At 38.9% G+C, this 19,520-nt stretch overlaps 1 protein-coding gene across 1 annotated transcript in view; it reads left to right on the top strand.

Annotated features, from left to right (window-relative positions):
* Positions 1,096-19,520, top strand: part of DOK6 (docking protein 6) — a 262,715-nt gene continuing 244,290 nt past the window's right edge. Inside the window, exon 1 of the mRNA XM_021386341.1 lies at positions 1,096-1,501. Coding sequence (XP_021242016.1) covers positions 1,436-1,501 — 66 coding nt within the window. The 5' untranslated portion in view covers positions 1,096-1,435. The remainder of the gene's footprint in view (positions 1,502-19,520) is intronic.

Below are 19,520 nucleotides of genomic sequence, written 5' to 3'. Positions count from 1 at the left end.
TATAGAGTGAAGTTACAAAGCTTTCCCTCATAATTCCAAACACCGGAACCAGTTTTCTTCCCTATTTTCTGCAAGATTCATCTCCAGTAAGTTCACAAAAGCTTCACTGAGAAAGCTGAATTCACCAAAAGGTTTGATCTGCAAATGCAAGTTACAACAAAAACTTCACAGTCTATTTGCTAAGAATATTACCTATCGATTTAAAATACTGAAATAAACCTGGCAATCTTCTAACTATAGATATATGTTTTATCTCCTCACTATACGTAGCATACACATAGGGATACAATGTATGCTGTAAATTCCTGATACATAAAACTTAAGATAGTGGTGCCCTCAGAAAAGGGTTATCTAGGAAAAGAACATAAGAAAATTTCATTAATAACCTAACTTCTTCACCGAGATCATTTATGGAGAGCATTTTCACAGCACAACACGCTCTCCTATCCATCATTTGTAGTTTTCCTTCCTCAAGCAGTCCAGATTAGTTCTTGTCTGTTTTGCCAATAACTAACCCAAAGATGAGCAGCTTCAGTAGAGTTTTTCCTGACCGCTTCTAAGCATTATCTAGTGTGCTGGGTTTTATTTTTTGTTCAAAATTCATTCTTTTTGATAGATCCACCACAAGGAGCAGTATAATTAATGAAAGGCATGGCCACCACTGCATGGGGCACTGAGTACCTGTCCATAGCACCTGACTTTTCAAGTTTTTCATTCCCTACTTCTGTAGTTTCAATGCCTAATCCATCTAGGTTAGTTGCACCGACACGACATTCCAGTGTCTGGAACTGGGCACCCACGTGCCCCTTCGCACACAAGCACGGCACGGGGCCCTCCTGGGATGTCTGTCCGCACGGATGTGCCAACCGGGCACAGCCACCCGGGTCTGACAGCTCCACACCAGTGGGCAACGCCGACGAGGCCGAACCGAGCTCCAGCTCTCAGCCCAGGGCTCCTCTTCCACAGGCCCTGGCCCCCCTCACAGCCCCCCCGCAGACCCGACAGAAGCTCGCGGCGGCGGGCTGCGGGCAGGGCCGGGCGGGAGGCGGACTGCGCGGCCGCGGCGCCGGGGGCGGTGTCCCCGCCCTGCTCCGCCCGCTGCCCCTCCCGCTTCCCCGGCCGTAGGCGCGGGCAGCTGCGGAGCGGGGTTGGTAGGCAGGGCGGTGGCGGCCGGGGTGAGGCGAGGACCCGGTGGAAGAGCCGAGGACCCCCTGCCATTGGGGCCGGCGCGGAGCGGAACCCGCGGGAGGAGCGCGGGGCGGAGCGGAGCGGAGCGGAGCGAAGCGCGGCCCCGTCGCTGCCTGGATGCCAGAAGCGCCTCGGGAGCCGGCGGCCGGCGGCACCCAGGAGGGCCCGGGGAAGGAGGAAGAAGCGGCAGAGGAGGAGGAGGAGGAGGACTCTGGGCGCGGAGCGGAGGAAGCAGACAGCGCTGGCCATGGCCTCCAACTTTAACGATATAGTCAAGCAGGGCTACGTGAAAATTCGCAGCAGGAAGCTGGGGGTGAGTGAGCTCTCCTTCGCCGCTGGGGGCGAGGTGTTGGGGGCGGTGGTGCCCCGGGCCGGGTCTGGCAGCGCGGAGCGCGGCGACCTGCTGCTGCTCCCACCGCTGCTGGCGCCCGGACTTCGCTCCCTTCCCCTCAGGGCTGGCGGGATGTGCTGCCATGGCACCTCGCGGCGAGCCGGGCGCTTCGAGGCGCCGTTCTCAATCAGCGGCTCTGGGCTCACTGTCCGCGGGCAGCGGCGCCCGTCTCTCCGGCCGCGGGGCGCACGGCGCGGGCTGACCCCCTCGGGCATCTCTTCCTCGGCTGCCCTGCTCCGTGCTGGGGCTTTGATGGAAGGAAAGCGGGAGGCGCCGGCAGGCTCTGGGGAAACTTTGTACGGAGCTTCTGCCCCCGCCCTCGCGTTGTGGGATGGGGATGTCTTCGGTCAGGGCAAAGACGGAGGGGAGCGGGGAGGCTGGGGCCCGAGCTGCTGGGGCGGGCGGTGACAGCCGCACGAACGCGAGAGCGGCTGCAGGAAGAGACAGCTCTCAGGGTTGGGGCAGCTCGTGGCTGAGGATGCCGGCCGCTGGTGCCCGCCGAGGCTGAGAGTAAGAGCGTGTTATCAGTGCCATGGACACTTGGTGGGATGCAGCGAGCCTTGAAAAGGCACAAAGTTGGAGTGCAGTGTCTGCAATGAGGCAGGGGTCAGAATCTCTTCAACTTCAGATGCTCCCAGGACTCATCTGGTTGGGCATTCTCCTGCTCTTTGGGGTGTCAGGAAAAGAGGAGGCTCACGGAGCTGGTAGCCCTAAGGCCTCCGCTGCCTCCTGCAGCTGCTGGTATTGCCAGCAATCCCAAGAGACCAGCCTCCTTGCTGGCTGGGGATCAGACCTCGAGAAGAGCTGGGGCTTGCCCTTCTTTGAGTTTACCTTGTTATGTTGTTGCTGAGTGTGTGGAGAAGTGTGGGTCCCTACCTGCTCTTCCCTGCACAAAGGTGGGCTCCATCCCCTGCTTTCCCTGAAATGCAGGGACCATGTGAAATCTGCCCCCTGCAAGTCACACGCTGGAAGCTTATCACAGTGCTAATATTTATCTCCTCCTCCACGGCTGCTGCGCTCTCCTTGCAGACACAGCGTGCAGGAAGGTGGGAGACATTCTGTAAACTGACCTTTGGAGCACTTTCTTGCGTTGGCAGGGATGTTAATGCCAAAAGAGCAAGGAAGAGTTTGGTTTGAGTCTATAATAGCACCAAGTTCAAATGTTTGAGAGAAGGTGTAAATCCAGAGAACGGATGCTCTCATTAATGATTTTGCAACCCAAGAGTTGCTCCACAAATCATAATTGGGCATTGGTTAATTGAAGAAACAATTCCTGAGCCCTAGGTTGTTGCTGGTAGTTTTCTGCTTAACCTTTGCTGGTCAGTCTTGTCCCAGCTCAGCCGTGCTGCTGGGTGGGCAGAGGTATCAAAACATGTTGGTGCTATTAGTTGGAGACGATCTCTCTGATTTGCAAGTCTGTATTTGAAGGTAACTCAGAGCTTTCTAGGTGTGAAATTGTGTATGTACCCATCTCTACATATGCAAATACTTTTATATATCTATGCGTATAATACATATGCAGCAAATGTGGAGTTCACAATATGGTAATCTTAGACTATGACTGCTGGCTTCTGAAAATGAAACGGTGAAAGTGTTGATATTTTATCATGGTAGAGCTTAAAGTAGCTTGAAAGCATAAATATGGTTTTTTGGGTTTTTTTTTTTTTTTGGAGGGGGCAGGAATGGGTAACTGTATTTTTTTGGAATGGATATTGTTTATGGTCAGAAACATCCTTCTGCACCAGGCAGGAGTGTAACAGTTCTTACAGCGTCTGTGGAGAATGTTCTCCTCATGACGAGGTGTGTGGGGGTGACAGTTCTGACCACACAGGCTCAGGCAGGTGGTAGCATAAGCTTAAGTATGATATATGGGGTTGCATATCTGAATACATCTATTAAGTACAATGTAAAATGGATACTATTTTGTAGAAAATAGCATCAAAATTCAAATGAGATGTGATGGTTGAAAGGTATGAATATGTGAGTATATATCCATAGCTAATTGGATTCTGGTGACTGAATTTCTAAATGAATGCAGTTTTTATTCACCAAGTGAAACATAAAAGGTTTCTATTTTTTCCCCTTATGCCCATCTCCTAATCCAGACCTTAATGAATTATAGTAGAGCTGTCATCTGTAAGCAAATACATCAGCTTTCAGGGATACAAATGTCTGTTAACAAATGAATACTTTTTAACCTCCAAAAAATACTAGAAGGGGGGAAGGGAGCTATGGGCTCTGGAAGCGTAGATGCAAGATCATTTTGAAATACATAGAATTCTATCTCTTGCTAGTTATGCTTTATCTTTATAGTCTGGAAATTATTGATTTTTATTTTTTATTTTTGGGGGGACATAATGGTTACGTTTTATGAATATTTTGATGTCTCCTGAAAAGTAGATTAGAACTAGGAGAGCTGAGGTGACTAATGCCATTTGTAGTGCTAGATGTGGGCAATAAAACTAATGCTAACCTTCAGGCTGGTGGCCAGCTCATGATGGAAATTCTTCCAGTGCAGCTTTTATTCTTTCTTGCTCTGTGTCTGAGGGAGCCCTGGCTGGGAATCAAAGGGAAGATGCTTCAGTGTAGTGCAGCCTGTGAAGTTCCAGGTACCACTGAGTGACATAATACTGGAGAGCAAAAGCAGGTAGCGTATCGCAGATCTTCTAAAAAACCTTGGGCTTGGGGTGGACTTTCAGATAGGATTTGTTTTCCAAAGAATTTAGTTTTCAGAAGGCTTAGTTGTAAGGTTTCTTCTGTGTACCTTCCTTTATTGATTTTGTGCTTTGTGAAATAGAAACTCTTCATGATTTTGTTTTTCTTACAAGGTACCATGTTTACCTTTGCCTTATTATGGCTGTACCTTGCATTGAGTGCTTATTACCCTGTCTGCCTCCTCCCCATGTACACTCAAATTAGGTTTATATTATGAGCAAGGGTGTCCAGTCAAGGAGAATGGAGAAACATCCATGCTGAACTGAGCAGTTGAGACTTGGAACTATTTAAGATGAACATTTTAATGCACTCCTCTGTATTTCCTGAGAGTCTAACACTTTCAGGCAAACCCCGTTCTGGTATTTTTGTGTTGCTTTTGGTTTGGGGCTGGATCCTCAGCATGCCAAAATGGGGGAACTTCACCAGCCCTTCTGTTGTTATTACAAGCTTCCATCTACCTCTGCTGTTGGTGTCATGGTTTCTGCATATTGTTAGGCCAGGAAGAACTATCCAGCCAGTTAGAGCAGGTACATTATCTCTTTACTTTGTTAAGCATAGGCTGTATATAAAGTGCATCTATGGTGCCTTGACATTTTAAACTTGCAGTCAGGTCTATGTGGTAGACTCTCTCATATGTATACTTGCAATCCCTCTATGAAGATGTCACACATCTTTGAAATTTGGAAGCTGTAGTCAGTGAGGAGAGCTGTAATTAAAACATCTTTTTAAGATCTGGTTTCTCTGTAGCCCAAATATGCCTTTCCTTTCAGTGCTCTGGCATTCCTGCACTGTTTGATATTTTGCTTTTCTCTAATACTACATAAAGGAAATACCTCATTCTTGCAGCCATTACATTTGACCTGTGCGACCCTCTTTTGAAATAAATTTGATTGTAATGTGGTGTGCTGTTCAGATCAGAATAGGTCATTTGTGTAGTGTGGAATAGGACTGTACTGCCTTTGTTCTTTTGGAGTCTTTCATAGTTGTGTTACATTAAAATTCATATGACACAATTTTGTACTGCGCTGGATGTGCTCATAGCTGAAACTTTCCTGTATCAGATTGGAATCCCTTTGTTGTCTCCTAATAAACTAAGCTGCAAGGATTTCATGCCTCGTTGAAGTGCTGTTTCTTAGAAGAAAAACAATTTGATGTCACATTAGGAAGTCCAATTAAAAATGAGCGTCGTGTCACTTCGATTGTCTTGTTTTGACCCAAATCAACCTTCGGAGTCTCAATCTTTTTGTTTGTTTGTTTCTGTCTTATTTTTGGCACGCTTGGGCTGGAGAACAAAAGAATCCTATTTGATGGAAATTTTCACTCAGTTGGTGAATAAACACTGGGTTTTATGTGTTTCTACATACTGAGTAGAATTATTTCCTGATTGGTTCAACTTATACCCTAATTCTGCTATCCAAAGAGAAAATTGTACCTGCCAGTCAGTCTTGATTGAGTAATAAATAACAGGTTGCTGTTAGTCACCAAATGAAAAGTTTTTACCGTATACACCCTCTATTTCTAACTGTACTTTTAAATCATTATGAGTAGCTCTCTGGAGAGGAACATAGTGTTTTTCCTCCTGCCCTTAACTCTGTCTTCAATCAATCAGCGCTAACAGTGTTATGAATGTGAAGCTGCGATTGCTGCTGAGTTACTCTTGAAATACTGCAGTTTAAGTGTTTCACAAAACCCTAACATTTAATTGTTACTATGTGTATATTTAGGGTGACGGAAGTGAAAGGATCTGCCAAATGTCCCAAGTGTGAAATTGTTGACTGACCACAGTGGCTTTGCAATGCAGTCATGATGAATGCAGAGGGCAGAGCGTTCTCGTTCTTTGAGTTTCCATAGCATGAGAAACAAACAAACAGAAAAGCCCAAGCAAGCAGTGCAGCCTAGAGTGGATGTCCTTTCCACAAATTATTTTGTGTTATTTTCTATGGCAAATCTGCTCATCCTTTCTGAAAATATTGAGAATGGCATTTCTAACTACATGCTAACCTGTGATCTGAAGTGTGCATTACATCTCAGAGCATGAAAATAATTCAAATGAAACTTTAAAAACTTAATTCCTATTTATAATGAATTTATTTTAGTTTCAGAGAAGCTCCAGACCAACAGAATTTAGATTCCAGATTGCTTTCATGTAAAGGAGTTCATTTTTCGTGCTAGTTCTAGACAACCTACGGTAGAGAATTTAAAGGATTTTGCTGTAATCCGTTAAGGACACCAGTCACATTTACTACTTAATACTGAAAGTATCATTTTAAATACCAGTAATTACTGCTTTCAATACTTTTTTGTGCTACAGTTACATGAAGGTTTTGCAGAATTAAATAGAAAATGTATGGATTTCCAATTAGGTTATTATAGAAAGAACAATCATCTTGAGCTTTGGAGCAGTTCTTATTGATTAAGCACATTGTGAAGCAAATGGAAAGAACTGTGTTGCAACCACTGTAAAGAAGAACAAAAAGTCTGATTTTTTTTTTTTCACTAATCTCTGCATTTAAAGAAACTTGCGGGTCAGGTTTGTATTAAGTGCTTCTGAGTTTGCTGTTTCCCAGTTGCTTCCCTTGATGTGTTTTTTCACTTAATTCTCAAGAGGTCTGATAGCCAAGTATCTGTAAACTTTGTAATGGATGGTACCTATTTAAAGGGGCAAATAGCTTCTCTCTTGCAGGTAGCATGTTGCTTCCTTGTTATCGATGGATTATAAATGCTTCTATTTTATCCTTGTGTGTAATATCATTAGCCTCAGTGAGATTATACCTTACTGTATGAAGATTATGCCAAGAAGTGTTTGTAGACTTGACCTTCTTCCCTTGCCTATGTTGAGATGGCAACATTTTATTTGCATTTTGTCTCTCTTGTGGGATGGTGGCCTTTTGGTTTTTCGTTTAGCAGGCTGTCATTTTTGTTCTATGATAGACATTAAAGACCTGATCAAAGACCCTGAAGTCAATTTAAAGAAGCCCATTAACTTCCATGGCTTTGGCTCAGAATCCAAGGGGGAACATTAGCCGGATGCATACAACACACATTTTTTTTTGTCATAAAATGCCCTTCAAATACTGCTTAAAGGAGTTGTCCTTTCACAAATCAGTTATTATGAAGGAATCGTTCTCGATGAATCCTTGAAATGCACAAGGAATTATTCATGTCATTCCAGTAGTGACTTTTCTTTCTAGTTTTTTGAAATAATCTTGCTTCAAATCATTCATTCAGATTTTTGCAAGCAGTGCAAAATGCTTTATAGCGGTTGCCTGGCAACAACATATTCAGGCAACAGCATATGGGAACCAGTTGTTAGTTATGCATTTATATATATAGCTGTATAGAGAAAATTCATTTTAGGTAGGTACTAATGAGAAATTCTTAACAACAACAACAAAGAGGCATGCTATGAAATGCTCTTAATTCTTTTAAGGACAAATAAAGGTTTTTTCGTCTATCATAAACTCAAAAGTTTGTCTTTTATTTTAGGTTGTGTGAAAGATCTGCTAGTTTATCTGCTTTTCACAAATGTCACAACACCGTTAATATACTCATATGCAGTCACAGCAAGCAATATAAAATATTCTTCTTTGTTGAAGGTGAAAAATACTTTCATATGTATGGATGCTGATTGATATCCCTCGGTCTTTAAATTAGTAATGCACTTAAAGCAAAACCTAGGAACTTTACTGCATAGGATAGCCTTTCAGATCTGTTAAATTTAAAATAATAATTGTAAATGCTGTGCTGCATTTTGCATATTTAATCTCTTCAATTTGGATTGCAGCTTTAACATTCAGAAGGATGTTGCTGTTGTATTTTAGTTGACTGCTGTTTTGTTGAAAACTTTTTTTCAGATAAAATATATGGTTTGGCTCTAAGCACTGTGAAATGTCTGTACTTAGGTCGAGAAAGAGAAAGGAGGAGATAGTTTATTTACAGTAGGACAAACTTGCAAGCATAACGACAAGTTGAGGGAAAGCAATTGTCTGTAACTGTATCTTAACAATTTCATATTGTGTAAATACTTTCTGTATATCAATACTATTTTACTATTCAGAACATATACCTATGTATCACATTTGAGAAGGAAATTTGTATGTTTAGTGCCATTAGTTAAGCAATTTATAGAACTAAAAATGTGGTACAAGTTGAGAGTTTTCCAGACGCTGAGATTTTCAGCTGGTGTGAGAATGGAATCTGCTGACTGCAGGAGTACTTTCTGTGATTAGGGTAGGCAGAGTCTTTCTCAGAAAGCTGGGACCAAAACTGTGAAGATTTTACAGATGAATGCTAATTCTGACTTCTACTTAGAAAATACAGAAAAAAATATATACATATAATCCGTGAAGTTCTAATGAAATATCCTTTTCAGTGAACCCCACCACTAAATACATCTTCCATATTTTGCAGCTCTTCTATGACTGTAATATGAAATGTCATTGCTGTCCTATTGACAGAGGTTATAGGACCATGCAATTGGAGCCTCAAAAGAATTAGCGTTCACTGTAGATGCACATAAATTGGGATGATAATTAATGAAAGTGTGTAAATCTTTTAAAATATTGCTTTCTTCTCTCTATTCAGCTGCCTTGCTGGCCCTTATTGTTCCTGGACTGATTGTTACCTGGACTGAACTTTGGAAAGGTGCGGTGTTGGTCAGGAATTAGAAATGCACAATATTGATTAGATGTGAAGAAACAGATTACAGACTTCCCATCTTCTGGAGGAATAGCTTTCCAGCTTGTTTCCCCTACTTGTTCACTGCAAAAATTGCTGCTAGAAAAGTTAAATATCAGAAGTCTTTCACTGTGGTATAACCCAATAAGCGCTTTTAAGCAAGAAGCTCACATTAGTTCAAGTACTTTCTCTTCTTCATCCTTGGAAAATCATTTTAGACACTGTTACTCTGAGGTCCTTTGCCCTCAGACCCAGTTGGTGCTTTCTTTTTTCTCATGCAAAAATTTATTTTTCTAGCCAAAAGAAAAGAATATATGAAGTCATACAAAATAATAATCAAAAAGGATTTTCTGAAGAAGTAGTCATAACTATTGCTTTTATACTGAACCTGGAAAGAGGAGACAACATTTGTAGTTGATATTTAGACATTATTCTGAAAAATATAATTTATCATTGCTCTTATTTATTTATTTATTTTACTAGTTGTAGAGAATGAAGTCTTAGATAAAATGTTTACTTGATGTAGCGAATGTGTCATCCAGATCAAATGTGATAAGAGAATATGAAAAAATAGAACATACGAGGCTTCACTAAGAATTGAGAGACTTTCCATTTTAACTTAAGTTGATGTGTTAAGTTATTAATTGCTAGTTTAGTGTGACAATAATAATACACTTGACACTGTCTTGCTGATGGAAGTAATTTTTGTTGATGCGGTTAAAATACCGATACTTTTTACGATAATTATTTTTCTTTTTAAAATTGCTCTTTCTGTGTATACCTCAGCAGGATGTACTTTCCAGAGCAGAAAAGAACTGTGTTTTTGGCACAATAAAAGCAATCTATAGCTATTCAGTGCACAGTCCTTTCAGTTGCTAAACGGATTCAGATCTCTCTGAGTTCTGTATCAGGCAGTAAAGGTCCTCAGCTTCTCACAGGACATAATCCTTAATGGATGTAAATTTTGCCATTATGCAAGGTGAAAAATGATATGAGTCATATTGCGTACTCTTATGTTAGTGATTCTTGCTTTTGAATTACATGAAGTTTACTCATTGTCTGAGGGAGATTGAGACTGCACCTGGGATGACTTAAGTTTCATATCTGAGAATAAATTACTTCTGAGTATCAAAGAGGTGTTTGATGCTTGGTATTATTATTCTCAAAGTAAGAGTTATATACTGCTACTGATAACCCTGCAATGACTGAGAGTTATGGAGATACAAATGCAAAAAGAATTTTTTTCTAGGTGAGCTGCTTTTTGCCTTTCAGGTGGAAAGTATTTTTTGTATATATATGTGTATACATAAAGAACAATATCCTAGCAATATAGCTAGAAAAGTAACTTTCCATAATTGTAATGAGAAGGGTAGTAAAACAAGGTGTGTTTTTTTTTCTGTAGTCTTTGTATCTTAAATTACTTCAGGGTTTTTGGAGCTCTTTGCACTGTTAATAAAATAATCTCTTTCTAGAAAACAAATCTTTGTTCTTACACACTGAATTGTATGTGAGAAGAGTTACATTTTAGTTTTTTCAGAGATACAATTTGTAACATCGAGCACTTTGATTCATTACAGACTTATTCTCAATTATACTAAATCCAATGTATGCGACATACATTACATTTAAAGCTGAATTAAGGCTCCTGATACTGCCATCAGAGTGAAGAACCCTGTTTGATTAAATGGGAGGCAGGCTTTCTGTCACATCTACCTACAGTTTTCTATCTGTAAAAGGAGTATAATCTTTTCTTCCATCACTTCTTTATTTTGTCTATAAACTTCTGGTAGATCTTTTATATGTAGATTGGCTAGCATTGAACATGATGAAAAGTGCACAGCACAGAAAACATCAGAATAATTTGGAATTTATTTTTGATAGTTTGAGTCACAATGATAGAATGGTTGAGGCTGGAAAGGACCTCTGGAGGTCGTCTGGTCCAATCCTCTGCTCAAGCAGGGACAATGTCTGTTTTAATGTTGTGTGAAGACTATTATTTTTGGTTTGAAAATATATTTCATTCAGTTCTTTAAAACATCTCTTTTTACAGTCAGGATTTGTTCAAATGGCTGAGGATTTTTTTTTAGTATACGTGAAGTAAATATTTTTTTCTTCCTCAGATTTTATTGATACAAATAATTGCTTGTCAGTTTTCATCGGAGAAGCGGATGTAAATGAAAGGAAAGCAGGGAGATCTGAAGCTGTTAACTCGGATGGGGCTTTTGTCTCTCTCATCTTATCTGATGCACAGTTTTAGCACAAAATCTGAAGTCCTGAATGGTTTCTCTTTTAAAAGTAGTTATGACTGAAAATGCTAACGGTACAATTATTTACATCTTATCTGTTGGAACAATTCTGAAATCTGAATCTAGTCCATGAGGCAATTTCATAACTCCTAGGGTTGCTGATGTGCATTTGCAGATGTAAATGCCTGGCTTCAGACTTGCATAAATGAGCACTATTTGTCAAACTGAACGATCTCATTGTAAAATGGAGTTAGTGATGTTCCTAAAACTTTTTCTTTTGCTAGTGAAGTGGTCAGACATCAAAGACATGGGGGTTTTCTTATCTCCAAATCTTATGAATTGCATATTCTTCCACAAAACAATTTGAAAACCTTTTGCCCTCCAGGCTCAGGTAAAGCTTTCTACTTAGTAATACTAAGTTGTACATTTCACGCATAAATGTCTTGGAGTGTGACACAGGGAGCATGTATTTCTATGGTTCCATAGGGATGGGTCTGTGAGACTTCATACAGTTTGTGGGATATATCTATTGCGTCTACTTGTAGAGATGGCAAAGTACTCATATGTTGTCTCTTGAGGAAATCTATCTATGCAGTTTGTGTCATTAAAAAATCAATTACAAAGTTGTTTAGTGGAAATAAATATACAAGATATATATTTTTTAAGTAGTAGCTAATCTACTGTTTGTCCAGTGTAATAATGCCAACATGAGCCCTTTCAAAAGAAGCACTGTAACAGCCAGTACTGTCAGGGCAGTGGTTTGCTTTTAACCAAAGAGTATTTCTGCAGCCTTTTGAAATCACTGTAAGATTTGTGTTCTCTCTAGCTAGGCCTTAGCTCAAAAGAGAAGGTTGAAAAAGTACCAGCTACCTTTTACTAATATGATGCATATTGGTTGAGTATACCCTCAAGCATGTGCTGCATCAACGCGGTTAGGTAGTAATATGTTTAATGAAACCCAGTTTCTTCATTTTATTACTTTTTTCCAATAATTAAATAATCCTATTTATTTATTTATTTTAAATAATGAAAATTCTAATGTAGACCCATCCCAAGGTAGAGCGAAAGGAAGGAAAATGTTAAAAATAGGCAAAAACCCCTGCTTTTTACTGTAATGCAAATATGTAGTGGAACTAGACCAGCTGTTTCTGGCATACATAATTGTTTTATTAAATCTTGGTAGTCTGTGTAGGTACACATTTAATTGCTTCTGGCAAGTGGTAAGATCAAATATTTTTGCATTAAAAGTTGTGTAACAGGCAAAAAAGTTTATCAGCAGTAAATCTCCATTTATGTCTAAAACTTAGCTAGCTAGTGTGATTTATTGAAAATGAGATCTACAAAACATTGAATAAAAATTTCAAGATCTTACTTTACGTATTGGAACAGAATTTCTGACAGCAGTTACTGCTGATAGTAAAGTGAGATGTATTAAAAATATACATATCAATATTAAAAATACTGTAGAAGGAATAAAGAGCAATACCAAGCAAATTAATTGGTTTATTCTGATGTCTTTGCAGAAAATTGGGAACGGAATTGTTTTTATGTTTTCAGAGATCCTAGTGAATCCTAAGATTCTGTAGTTTCTTGAAGACAGTATACTAAGTTAACACAAAAACTCAATTTCTATAATAAAAGCCACTGCACTGTACAGGACTTGCCCAAGTCCCAGAAACCAAACAAGATATTGCTAGGTCACTGCTATTTTAGAAGATTTAGGTTATTGGAAGAATTGACTGTGAATGCCTGTGAAGGATCATTAGAGGTAACTATTTTCAAGCACTTCTTAATCATTTGAGATGAAGACAATACCTAGAAATTGAAGAAGAGAGACATAGGTAATGATAACAACAGCCAGTAGAGAATGTTCGTAACAGATGGATTTGGGTGTCTGAGATGCTGCCAAGGCTGAAGCCACACAATGAGAAACTGGAATAGTTACATGAGATGTAGAGGCAGTAAGAGGAAAACTTATAGTAGCGAGATTCATGCTGCACTTATTTGAGGATAAATGTTAGTCTAGCAGCTTTTATAGGATAATATACTTAAAGCATTTGGATGTATTGCTTTGGGATTATTTTGGGCTGGAGAAGAATATGTACATATTGACTTTGTATGCATTTTGTAGACTTCAAAATATTTTGTAAATGCTATTTTTGACACAATCATATCAAAATGAAATTTATGTCCTTAGTGAACACAGAAGCTAGTTACATTTCAAAACCTTTCTAGAAATGTATTTTCCAGAACTTCTGACATCAGAAAACAATTCTTTTCTGTGATCTTTTGATCTCTCTCTCTTTTTTTTTTCTGTCAAATCGCTTGTTTCTGCTGTTTCTGGATAATAGAATTCTAAGGCTTATGTTAATATATTTTCTAAAAAATATTCCAGGTGACTCTTCTCCACTGCAATCTGAACAGAACTGAGTTAAAAACTGTAGTGAGACGGTGATGCCTGTTCTTCAAAATTATTTTCCTTTCCCTCTGCCTTCCCACTTCTGTCTACCTGAAACATTTCCTAGACCAGCCTGTAGGTAAATAATTGATTTTCTGATAGCAAACCTTGAACTTTTCTTTAATCTGCAAATTACTAGAAAGAGTAAATACCTGTTCTTATTTAAACAAACACACTTCTCAATATACGTAATTGATTTACTTGTGCTAATTAAAAAGACTTTAGCTAATGGTCCAAACATCTATTTGTCAGTAGAAAAGCATATGAAGAAATACAGCCTCTGCCAGGATATGTCAGGGTTTTCAGTCCAGGAGAATGTAAAAAAGTTGTAAATGGTATTGATTTGCATTGACATGAGCTAACTTGCAGCTGTGCTCATGGCTGAGTTGAATGTACAATAGATAAACTGAGTTAAAACAAAAGATTCGAAATGGGAAAATGTTCATTTCTACTCTTTATAGCTCTCCAACGTTAACTTCAAAGCAAAACTGCTCCCTGCATGGCTCTTAAGATAATCACAACTGAAGTAGTGAAAATGGAAGAAGCTAAACAAGCAATACTTGATTACTAAGAGTACTTTAATTTTTGTTTATCAGTAGAGTCCACTCAGTAAGTCAGGCTTGCATTGAAATTGCATACAAATACAGAAGAAAGGTGTTTGTGGAAAAAGGGCCAAATTTGCCTTGACTGTGCAAGTGGCTCTGAAAGTTTTGCAAATTGTACGTGTCAGTCACAAGGCTCCCCATGGATGTGAAAATTTTGTTCAAGTTTTATTAAATCCTTTGTTTCAATGGTTTCGTAGAGTTCTGTCAACCCCCAAAAATGGCATTAAAAATTAAGCTGAAAATTATGTTCCTCATTTTTAATATACTCTTTCTAGATAGGTAGATAAATATTTTTAAGAAAGTGTTACTAAAAAGATTTGTTCAGATTTTTTTCTTGTTTTTTCATAGAATCTTAGAACTGTTGAGGTTGGAAAAGACCTCCAAGATGATCTAGTCCAACTGTCTGCATACCACCAATATTGCTTACTAAACCATGTCCGAAAGTACTACATCTGCTCTTTCCTTAAGTACTTAATGAGACGGTGACTCCACTGCTTCCTTGGGCATTTTTCCAATGCCAAACCACTCTTTCTGGGAAGAAATTTTTCCTAATATCCAATCTGAACCTCTCCTGGCACAACTTGAGGCCATTCCTTCTTGTCCTGTTGCTAATTACCTGGGATAAAAAGTCTCTCCTGAGCCTCCTCTTCTCCAGACTGAGCAATCTCAGTTCCCTCAGCCACTCCTTATAAAACATGTGTCCCAGACCCTTCATCAGCTTTGTTGCCCTTCTCTGGACACACTCCAGGGCTTCAATGCCTTTCTCGTAGAGAGGGGCCCAAAACTGGACACAGTACTTGAGCCCTCCTACTCGATGTCACATCCCTGGTACTGCTGACTGTACTATTTCTGATACAAGCCAGGATGCTGTTGGCCTGCTTGGACACCTGAGCACGCTGCCGCTTCATGTTCAGCTGAGTGTCCTCACAGATTCTTTTCTTCCATGTAGCTTTCCAGCCACTCTGCCCTGACCCTGTAGCATTTTATGAGGTTGTTTTGTCCAAAGTGCAGGACCCAGCACTTGGTCTTATTGAACTTCATCCCACGGGCCTCAGACCATCAATCCACTCTGTCCAGGTCCCTCTGTAGGGCCTTCTTACTCTCAGGCAGATCAACACTTCTCTCCAAATTGGTGTCATCTGCAAACTTATTGAGGGTGCACTCAATTTCTTCAAATCATCAATAAAGATATTAAACAAGATGGGCTCCAACACCAATGCCTGGGGAATAACACTCAAATCAGAATCAAGAGGGATGAAAAACTTAAATTCCAAAACCTAAAGCTGAAATACTTCTGTGAAATTTTGTTCTCTGGACCAGATGCCTTAAGCATAGGCCTTTAATCCCTGTGCCCTAGTTACAGCAATTAAGGTTCATGAAATATAAATTTTTTTTACATATGCATCTTCGTTTCTTCTTTCTTCTGTTTCAAAATTAGTCTAAAATATTAATGATCACATTAAATGCCCTCTATTATGCGAATTGCTGTAAACATTGTATTCTAGTTATCCTCAGATGCAGTGAATGACACTTTCTAACACAGACTTGAATGTGTATTCTCGTGGTGTAGAAATCTGACTTTAATAATATAGTTTCTTGTAGGCCTGCCTCTTTGCCTGCAGTCAGTAAAAATGCTGAAGGTATTCAGCTCTTTGGAAGACCACAGTCTGAACTGTTCATGATTTGTAGTGCAGCAGTGTGCTGAGGAGGATGGAAATGCCAAATAAATTTGTCGTTGTGGTCCCTGCCTGGAGGAGCTTACACTCCTGTAATGTGAAAGCTGTCCTCCAAAACCTCATGTTATTTTTTTCACTGAAATATTCATCTCCCTCTAAATTTACCAGCCATTTCTGCCTATTTGTATCTATGTAAACATATTTCCAGAAGTTTGATCATAATAGTTCCTTTCTCCCACTTGATGAGTAGTCAAATCACTATCAGAGCACTTGCATTACGTGATTTTGTTCAAATTCGGGAAGGCGCTTGTAGGGCATGAGGATACAAACAGCTGGAAAAGCAGTTTGGTTTAGATATTTGCAAACTGAAAGCAATAAAAGAAGTACTGTTTGTACAGCAACAGGTATAGTGATGTGTGGGATGCACTTCTCTTATGTAAACACAAAAGCTCCCAAATGAAAAATTCACAGCCTCGGAGAGGGCTTTTTTCCTTTTCTAAGGCAAAAGCATATGCCACAGTAAAACAGTTACATCTACTTTAATGTGGCCAGGGAAGAGGCACTTAGCTGTTCTTCTGCAAGAGGAATGAGTTAATAAACCCGACGTGCAATCTGTCTCTGCTGTAGCTCTTGGCACACAGCAACCCTAATTGGTTGAAGCTATTGAGGCCTTAATTGCTGATTTTGCAGTACTGCCATGTTTACTGATAAGGTTTAATGCAAGCTAAAATTTGTTAACTAGAGAGAAACAGTCACACTTGTACCAAGAGTGCGAGGACAAACAGCAGACTTTGCTGTAGTACCAAATGACGATGAAGAATTGCAGTATGTGGCATTGTTAAATTTCCTGTTTCAGACTATTGAAATTGAGCAGGAGAGCAGGAAAGTGCTCCTGAGTTAGACATTGTACAACTATTACTGAAATAAGTCTGTAGTGGGAGTACCAGCTGGATGTTTGCTTCATTGATTCATGTGACTTTCAAATAAGGTTTTTTTTTTTCTCCTGTAGGAGGGCAGATGCAACTCTTTGGTTTGCATAGAGCCAGGAGATCTGGAATCTGGGGTGTGAAAAAGGAGAAACTCCAGTAGTGTCTGCCTGGCTAATAAATAGTTAGTCCACATAAATAGTTTTATCTTTCTGATACTTAGATTTTGGCTTAATGTCAAAATTTATTTATTAAGCTATGGTTTCATTCAGATTTCTGAATATGACAAAAGCTATCTGCTAAATAAATAGAGGACTTAAGTATCAAAAGTTTAAAAGCTTAGTCCTTGAAATGAGATATCCTCATTTTTTAATGCAGTATTATCACAGTGTAATGCAGTGGCCTTTTAAGCTACTAACCCACTATTCCTGAACTATGTTAAAATCATTTCTATTTGTATTTGAATTTTAGATAATAGTAATAAAAATACCCATTAATGTTACAATATGGTCATTTATGTCCCAAAAGCTAAAAAGAAAAATACACTTACATGTGTTTTGTACTTAGCATAATATGCTGAAATTGTGAGGTTTTTGTATGTTGAATGCATAGCTTGGAACAGAGGGAATGTTAGGTAGTAGACGGGTGAAAAGCAGATGCTGTTGTGAATTCCACGTGAGTTTTTTGTCTTCACGTTTGAAAAATACACGGCCCTGTATATTCAAAGAGATTTTTTTGCTTGCATGTGATTAAGATCTATTTTCTTAGCAAACTGTATCTTGAGTGTATCCTGTACGCCATATCTGTCATCTTACACAGGTCATAGGATGTATATTAATCAACATAACTGAATGTATACAGAAGAACAGATACTTGAAGAACAGACTATCAGCGGCTTTATAGAATATTTGTTAATGCTCAGAAGATGAGAAATGGGGCATGTTCATCAAACATAATAAGAAAATTAAAAGAAAGTATTATATTATTTTTTTTTCTGTGATTTAAGTTGAAATTATGCCCAACTCTGCTTGCAGACTTGGAATCTACGTCAAACATATTAACATATTAGATGTGTCTACTTCAGTTAATTGCCTATACTGACTGTAAATTTTCTATATCCTTTGAAAAATGTTGGTTTGTACAGTATATTCCATTAAGTAAATTGTAGCTCTGTATGGGTCTGAGATGGTAAAGATGTAGATATAAAAAAGGACAGATTTTTCTTTTCTTGTAATATACACAAGAGGTGGGTTTTGAATTTCTTAAAAACCTTCGCAGTAGCCCATAATGCCGAGTAGTTCAGCTTTGAAAGACAGACAAAGAATAAAACAAGACAGTCATCAACAAAACTATTTTCCACAGATAAATGCACTCCAAACTGAAGTCAAGAGTGGCTGAATCTCTCACTGCTTTTAAAAATCTCTGAAGTTCACCAGCCCAGCTGACAAGAATGGATTTCGTTTTGCCAAACTATTCAGCAAACTCTTGTGGTTATCCACAGAATATATAGTTGTTTTTTTCATTAAGCATATGTGATTCAGGGCCTAATATCACCTATTATTCTATTACCCACAGATGCAGAAAAATGTACCTGAATTTTAGTAAAGTTTGAACAGTATGATACTTCCAAGAAGTGCTGCAGAAGATACAAGTGGCATTCTGAAACTGCAATGTCAGTACTACAGATCTGTGGTCTCTTTACCTCTCTGTGTGCTTTGTTGTGTTTTCTTCTTTTTTTTTAATTATTTTAATTCCTGTTGCTGAGAAACAGTTATCAAAATGTATGTGCTCTATTAACATAGAAAATGGTCGTTAGTCAAATAGCAGTGACAGCAAAATTATGAACTTCCTTCAGCCTTTTCCTTTCAATTCATTGAAGTGTGAAGAGGAGAAAAAACAGTCTTAAGAAAAACTGGAAAACAAATTACTGTGCTCTTGACCTGGGTAACACCACTGCAGAAATATTAACTCTGGTATGTCCTGTCCTAACTATTTGATCTGAATGTGCAAACTCACCGTATGCTCATATTTTAAATTTTATATTCTACCGGTAATTTTAATACCACATCTTACTGTGTGAACTTCATATGGTAAATCACATCTACAGTGACTATGCTGTAAATGATCAAGTTTATTTAATCTCCTATTCCAGTTCTTCTCTTTTGACACCTTCTTCTGCTTGAATTTTAAGCAGTGATATGGAATTAAAATTCTGTAAGTAGAGAATAACACTTCAGAAGCATAAAGCATTGTTTTTATCTTCTCATAAGCGTATATTAGTTTAGATCTGGTATTTTTACTACCTGCCAATGCGCTACCTTACAGTAATAGCCCATCCAAGAAAATATGAGATACTAATTTCCATCTTTTTTCTTACTAGCAAATCAAACTTCTGAAATAGACAATTTGTATTTTAATATGCATTAAACATTGTGGAATAATGCATGCTATTTACTGCTTTCTGTTCTATTCTCTTTTAGAAAGAGCATTACTGTGACAAAATCAAAATGTTAATTTTACAGTATGCAGAAAGCTCTTATTAAAGCTTGAAGCGCCAACCAGAAAGCACTAAAAGCACTAAACCAGTCTTTATCCTTTCTTACCAGAAGCTTTATGATGTGGTGGTAACCTTAAGAAC

This window comes from Numida meleagris, chromosome 2, assembly GCF_002078875.1.
Source record: "Numida meleagris isolate 19003 breed g44 Domestic line chromosome 2, NumMel1.0, whole genome shotgun sequence".
Classification (NCBI taxonomy): domain Eukaryota; kingdom Metazoa; phylum Chordata; class Aves; order Galliformes; family Numididae; genus Numida; species Numida meleagris.
The sequence above is the reverse complement of the archived record's forward strand: the minus strand, read 5'-3'. Positions and strand labels throughout refer to the sequence as shown.